Raw genomic sequence first — 7884 nt, forward strand, 5'->3', positions numbered from 1 at the left:
TGACTGTAATTTGTTTCCTTTTAGATTTTTCTGTAATGCTTCTGGTGTTTGTTGATGCAAAGGTAATATAATACAATCATATTTATTTTCATTTATTTTCTAGTCTTCCAGACCACTCAAAGAGCTTTTAACTACAAGTCACACTTTAACTATACATTCATGCAGCACTTTATTTTTTTCCACTTAAAAAAATATGTCCACCTTACATCCATGGCCTTTTTAGATACACCAGTTATTATAACCATGTTTTTGAACTGTGAGAGAAACCAACACAGGAACAGAGAGAACATGTAAACTCCACAGAGAAACAAGTTCTGCGCCCCATCTAAGAAGTTTTGGTTTAGGTAAGTGGAATCAATTGTTTTGTGATGCAGAACTAATTGGCAGATATGTGTGTTTGTGCATGGTGCTAGCCAAGCCTGCCAGTCTTACCTTCTTGGTAACTTCTTGTTCCAAAAAACTAAGCTGGCGTTATAGACTGACATGGAATTTGATTTAAAAAAAATCCAAGCTGAGACCACTGTACAGGTAAACTTAAAACCTTCCAGTGTGGACAGAAAAGCACAAGCTTCAGGCCTGTATCTCTTAGAAAGGCTTTTACAGAGTGACTTAATCAGGAATGACAGTGAAAATAATCATGAGAAAATTATGCATTGCTTTAATCATGGGGACTTCAAATTAAACAGTATAATGTTTTCGTAATTTACTATGTTCCTCTTCACTTTTCTCTTTGGGTGTACTTGTGTGTGAACCGTCTTGGCGTCCAAACCATCATTAGTTTCACTACATGTCTCTCCACCACGTACAAAGTGTTGCTTGCTTCCCTCTTTCGCTTTTCGTTACCTGCTGTCAGACGTGAAATATGTCAGTCTAAATATAAAGGTCAATAAGAGAACACAGGAAATGAACACATTGCCTCTAAACATAAACCACAAGTAATTCATTGTATCTCTCACTTCCCAGCGCTCCACTCTATAGACTTGTATTTCTACCTTAAGGGTAAGCGTAACATTTACTGTAAGTGGTTTTAAATTCATCAGTCACAGGTCAAACAAAAGAATAGGTTTGTTCTCTTCTTCTAGCTTATTCTTAACTTCCACCATTTATCAAACAATAAAATAATTCCTGCTTACTACATTTCCCTCATTTTCTCAGTTTGTTTTTGGTAGGTTTCAGTTCTTTCTGCAAGATTTGAGGTCTTCTGACCTGCTGGCGTGTTCGTATTAAGTGCGCGCTTGCATCCACATTATTTTATTCCAGACATTCATGTTCATGCACCCTGATGTGTATCTGCCGATTAAGCATTTGCTGTATTAGCAGGGTGCACGGCAAAGTCTCAGACGGAAGAAAACTACAAGACTTATCTCTGTCACACAGCTTTTGGCCGAGCCATCTGACTGCTGGTTTATCTGCTCTGATGCACACCCTCTCACTGGGAAAGTGTCACTCCGCCCCCTCCTCCACCTCCTCATTCCTGCCGACTCCCTGCTCGCTGTCCTCTCTCGCCTCGCCGTCTTACCCCTGTCTGGATGCCAGTAGCTGCTAGTCATGGAGGATGCAACAGTCACACACGAGTAAGTGTTTGTTTTTGTTTTTTTGTCCCCACCACTACACATTGTTGTCAGCGCTGAACACAATAGAATTACAGCCAACAGCTCTTTTATCTTACCCAACTTAATAATGCTGCTGTGTTTATTCTCTTCTGCCTCTATGATAAATCATAATAAAAAAAAAAGAAACAGAAGCTTTTGAGTCTGTTGTTACTGCAGCTCCTGCATTTGCACTTCTTGGTTTAAAATGCCAAGCTCAATGTGATTTTTGCTTTTAATGCAGAATTACGAAAAACATGAGGCCAGGTTGCTGATTTGAAATTGTTTCTCTTGCACTTGAGTAACAGTTGACGTTTAGATGTCGGTGAACCCATCTAACGATATATTTATTCAAAATTTAATTTCAGTGCAGAACCGTTAGTAACCATACCTTTAACATCAGCATTACAAGAGGAAGAAGGGGAAAAAGTGGGGGTGTTCAGCGCACCTTCAGCATCAGCATTAGAAAAGGAAGAAGGGGAAGAAGTGGGGGTGCTCACCACAGACTCAGCAATAGCATTTCAAGAGAAGGAAGTGGGGCGGGTCACCACAGGAAGTGAAGATAATTGGGGGTCAAACAAAGCCTCTGCTGCGTTGGAACCAGTAGTGATGCAGCCCGGCCTTGGCATCACCAAAACCACCATCACCACCATCACTCAGACTGGAGGGGACTGGAGCACTGGCCTGCTTGATGTCTGCAGAGACAAGACAACATGTAATGTAGACACACAGCCAGATACTGTATTCCTATGTAAGCCCAGGCCTCTCATCCACAAGACAGTAAGCAAATGTGACATTTCCTTTTAACCCTAAATAATTTAGATTATTTTATAAACATAATAAGATTAAAAAAAACATAAATATTGATTGTTCTAAATAATAATGCCGAATGAAGGTCATAACAAGTTCAACACATATTAGACTTTTGTCTAGCTTTTGGTAAAAAAACAACAACTGATACACAAAAACAGCAACTCAGCTCATAAAAATATGGAACGATCTAAAAGTAACGGCCATGCTGTCCAAAGAGACCATTAAAACGGAGACGCTATAAGGTCACAGAACTTGATGGTCACACCTCATATAAAAGCTCTTCTTTAACAGCAGCTCTTCCACCTTTTGAACTTTAACTTCTTGAACTGTAAGACCATCCTTGGGTTGCTATGGTAATAAAAGCTGAAAATAAAGGCCTAATCGACATAATTCCCAGCCCTTTGCCCCACTGCAATAAACTTACACTTTCTGTATTAATTAATTTGAGGAGGCTCTCTAGAGGTATGCTGTTGCCCTTCTACATAGACCTCCCTTAATGACATGCTTTCAGTTGGACAGAGGGCTGGGAATTATGGTGACCAAGCCTTTATTTTCTGTTTTTATTCCCATAGCAACAGGAGTGTAATGCAGCATAGGGTGGTGCATTGCCCTGCATGAAAATATATATATTTTTTTTAATATCGTGGCTGTAAATGGTCTGTAATACATAAAATATTTCACAGAGGTCACTTTGACACCCTCAGAGATCCTAAGGGGCTTTACTGTTTCACATTGCATTATTCCAGCTCAGATCATCACTCAGCCTCTGCTGCTGATGGTGCAGTCTTGTTGGAACCAGGTGACCATTCACCAGCTATCCAGAACTCCATTCAGCTAAACCATCAGATGTACCATAGCATACAATTCATATATGAAATAAAAAGGTTTGAAACTTAGTCTTAGTTTAGAGCCAAGTGCAAATAATTTCAAATAGCAGCAGTTTCAGATATCCATTTACTACCTTTTTCTTCTTCCAGTGGTGCTTTACATTCTGCGTTATGTCAATATATTGAGATATAGTTAATACTATAATCACAATATTAATATTAATGAATATTACCCAGTTATTTTATAGTTCAGTTGCATCATTTCAGTTTTAACAAACTTTTAATAACTCATCTCTTGCAAAACAATTTAGTATTTAAGCATTTTTTTTATCTTAAGATTATTTATTTTCAGCACAACTGCTTTAAATAGCTAATCTTTTAATTAAGATTACGTAGATTTTTCTAAACTGAAAATGATTGGGAACACAATGTATTTTGCTTTTCACTTAACTTGTTTCTACAAAATGAACAGCCAAGACATCATCATTGTCTCTTTCTAAATGTACTTTTGGATCTGACAGAGACATATAAGAAGGATTTTGTCTGGCGTAAACAAACAAACACTCATGTACCCACATGATGTGCTGCGTTGTGCTCGCAGGTATTCTCGGGGCTCTCGTGCCGTGCTGTTTAGACCTGAGTTTAGCTCACCAATACGGGGAGTGTCTGTGCATGCCTCTACTACCGGGATCCACTTTTGCCATACGAGTTGGGATCAGAGAGCGCTACAAGATACGGGTGAGTGTGTGTCTATGTGTGTGCAGGTATACAGTATGCTGTACTGTTGTGAGAGCGTCCTTGAATACAGAGGAAGGCCAATTTGTCAAAATGGACCATGTTCATAACGGCATAAAGTTTCCAATGAAATAGAAACTGCACCACCGCACTCAGCTTTTAGTGCTGTGACGTTTCAGCCGTTTTTAAAACTCCAACTCGAGAAAATCGACCCTTGTACTGGTTCTTTCTAAATGGTTATCAGTAAAATATTCATGTTATTTGTGTAAATGAAGTTCTGTGTTTGCATTTTTCATCTTCATCGTTGCATGTAGACATGCACTCATCTGTCCTGCATGCTTATCCACAGGGAAGTGTGTGTGAGGACTGGACTACAGTGTATTGCTGTTACCCTCTGGCTGTATGTCAGATGATAAGAGAAATGAAGTGGAGGATGAAGACTCAGACATATCATGTGTCTACTACACTCGAATGCTCCTAAAGAAACAGCAAATGAGATCTTTTTTCTTCTTTTTTTCAATTTATCATAAATGTGTGAAGAGCAGCAGAGATTACTGGCATGAACAATAGGATGAATCATTACTCTGAGGTTTGAACTTGCCCCCGAGGGCTTCTTGAATAATAAAAAACAAGCCTGTGATACAAATACTTAAAAGTGATAGAAAAGGGAAAACTTAAAGTAATGGCATACATTAAAGGTACATCTGTAATACGTGAACCAACATAGATGAGTTTCTTGCCTTTGTTCAATTGCAGATATTTTTTAAATGTAGTTAGTTCAAAGATCATTAAAAGCCATTAAATCTGGATTAGTGCATATAGAATAATGCAGAGCAGTTTTTTTATGAAGGTATTGGTCTGATTAATTATATTTGAAAGATCGGCTTAACCAACTTTTTACTGCAGCATTAAATTCCAGCACTTATAATTCTTAAATCATCTATAATTTTGGTTTTAGAAACAGCCTGGGTTAACTTCTGTGACTGAGATAACTGCGCGCCATTTTACATAATGAAAATTTAGAAAGACTTTAGCTTGTACAATGCCTGTTACCTACACCACTGAAGCCGCTATCAGACACTTTTAGCAAACCAATAACTAGAACACACACAGAAACAAGATGAGCTCCTTACAGTTAAAAAAAAGGATGTGTGATTTGTATTTAATATTGGGAAACTTTAATAATGGAGAACAACAAAACACATCAAAACAAACTAAAACACACATTCATTTAAAAAAAACTAAATATATTCCTTCTCTTTTCGTAATCTCTTGTCAAAATATGCAGTTTTACTTTTTAATATTTTTTTTTTATATATAAGGGAATTTTACTGTTTACCGGTGTTGGCACTAAGTACCAGCCCTGCACAGGTTGGCACATAACAGAGTGAATTTTTTATTTTTTTTTGATAATGTAATGTTTCCTCATGTGGCCATTCTGTTAGTGCATAATCATGCCTGTCTAAACTGAAAGATGATTTTATACAAGATTAATATAATGTTTGTAATCAATACATTCATTGACTATAGTAATATATTCTTACATGTAACCAGTCTAGACTTTTAAACATTGTTCCAGTGGTTGTTCTACTCACAACAAAGCTTAACTCTGTCTGCTATGTTTTGTACCTTTTGCAATTTCTTGATGTAGTTTTAAACCTTATTGCTGGGCAATAATGAGATGAAAGCACAGACTCCATATAAAAGATATGTTTGAACATGAAGTCACCCTCTGGTGAGTGCAGAAAAATTGTGAAGCTTCAAACTGAGTGTTTTTGGTTTTTTTTGTGCTTTTACTGTCCGGGTGTTTTGAAACCAGATATGACTGATGGTTGATGTAAGTATGTAAAATGCAATTTTACTGCATTTTTAAAGAAGAAAAGTCACAGTATAACTTAAAAAAGATGAAAAGGTGTTATATATAGATCAATAGAATGACAAAAAGAAGACTTGCTGCTTATCAGTAGTGTCCACTGATCCAGTGGGAGTAAGTGGTACAACCAGGATGTAAAAGCTCACTAATCTGAACATAAGGAGTTGTGAAAGTAGTCACCAAAGTCTCACAGGAACACAGAACCATTGCTCGGACAAAGGAATAATTAATTTCAATAACAGAGGTGTGATGGAATTAAAGCATGATCATTTCCATATCAGATGAAACACAATGTAATAAAGCTGGGCAATACTCTGCAGATGATAAAAACAGTATCATACAAGACAACCATCATGTTTTATCAAACCTGAACACCTAATCAAATGTAACACCCAGACCTCTGAGGGAGGGGAAACCTCAGGATCAGATGGATCGTCATTCACTATGGGAACCTAACTGTTTGTTTGTTTGTTTGCATATTTAGTGGCATAGAGTTAGGTGGCTCTGACTAAGAACCTTAAGAATACTGCAAGCCTACTGACCAGCAACTTGCCATTTAAAAAGTAAAGCTGACCTTGCTTTCTCCTTTTTGAAATGTTTATTTGCATTTCAGAGCAAAAACCCCCATCAGCAACCCATCAGGAGTTGCCCCCTGCTTCATTCATAGTTTTCACATGACATCAAAGCTACTGAGACACCACAACATTGATACTACTGGAATTTTCTGGCCCTACAGTGTAAGTGTCAAAGTAAACAAAACATTAGATCTTGTTCTTTACCTTCCACATGGAGCCATTATTTACCCATCCAGATCGAAAAAAAAACCCCCATGTAGCTGTCTGTACTTTGAAAGCTTTCTTTGTCGCAGCAGTGTAAGGTGAGTGATTCTTTTCAAGATACACTTAGATGTCACTGAATTGGAGCTCTGAGAGAGACATCCCACTTTCAGGGATTTAAATAAAGCTGCCGGGCAAAATATGGATCACAAGCGCCAAAATTCCTAGTTTCTCTTGATATCTTAATATTTCCTCCATGGATAGATGGTACAAGTATTCTTGGCTTGATACAGGCAAAAAAAGCCCCCCAAAAACACTTTTGTCCTGCAGTACTACCGACTGTCCACTATTGGCCATCATGATGGAGTAATGTTTTGCCCTCCAGGGTAGCGAGTTGGTCAACGCGGCTGTAAAACTATGAATTAGAATGAATGTAAATTTAAGGCACTACATTGGCTTTAATTTTTTACCATATCCATTTTTATATACAGTTTATGTAGGAGAGCAGTCTAATTCTCACTCAATACATTTATACACATATATTTAATATATGAATATGTTTAAAGCTGAATTCTTTGTAATATAGTGCTTTGAAGTCATGTGTTTCAAGCTTCTTGTTTTAAACACATTCAGAACCAATTTATTATTCTGTATTACTTCAACTGCTTGATTGCACCTCTAAATTTAAAGCCAAATTCAAATCACTGACACTGAGCCACATATATATTAAATACTGGCTGCAGTCGGGTGGTCATTTATAAAAATAGGATACAACAGGAGGCACGATGTCTTTCCAAAAGCAATGTCCCTCGTGTTTTGGATATTAGATGTAGCTCACTGATAACAGTTCATTATTTTTTTAGCTTGAAGGTTGTTATAAATTAAGTAACTGTGAAATCTCATATGTGATATGTGTGACTCACCCGGTTAATTGTGTCTAGAATGCCAAAGGTCACCAGACCCATTAATGTGATCAGTCCCCCTGAGATGTGAAGGAAAGATGAAGTGAGGAAACATAATGCTTCCCAGACCTTGAGGCACAAACTGTGCAATGAGCACAGGACCCTATCTGCAAATCTCATTTTAATGTCCCATTTAAAACTAAATCCAACTAAAGCCAGGAAAGAACAGAAAGCTGTAAGCCAATTAAGTCTGACCCAAGCAGTCATTTGGTTACTTATGTAAACATAATTGCTTTGAAGAGTTTGAAAAATATATTTCCGTGTACAGGATGAAACAAGTGTGTGAGTCCATTTGATAAACACAGCCAA

At 37.5% G+C, this 7884-nt stretch overlaps 1 protein-coding gene across 1 annotated transcript; it reads left to right on the top strand.

The window, feature by feature from the left end:
• Positions 1-1134: 1134 nt before the first annotated feature.
• plac8l1 (PLAC8 like 1) lies at positions 1135-5688 on the top strand. Its single transcript, XM_085174726.1, has 4 exons — positions 1135-1574; positions 1958-2304; positions 3831-3967; positions 4314-5688. Exons 1-4 carry the CDS (start codon positions 1549-1551, stop codon positions 4443-4445), a joined length of 642 nt encoding a protein of 213 aa, XP_085030852.1. The 5' UTR covers positions 1135-1548; the 3' UTR covers positions 4446-5688.
• The last annotated feature ends 2196 nt before the right edge of the window (positions 5689-7884 follow it).

This window comes from Neolamprologus multifasciatus, chromosome 10 (genome assembly GCF_963576455.1).
Source record: "Neolamprologus multifasciatus chromosome 10, fNeoMul1.2, whole genome shotgun sequence".
Classification (NCBI taxonomy): domain Eukaryota; kingdom Metazoa; phylum Chordata; class Actinopteri; order Cichliformes; family Cichlidae; genus Neolamprologus; species Neolamprologus multifasciatus.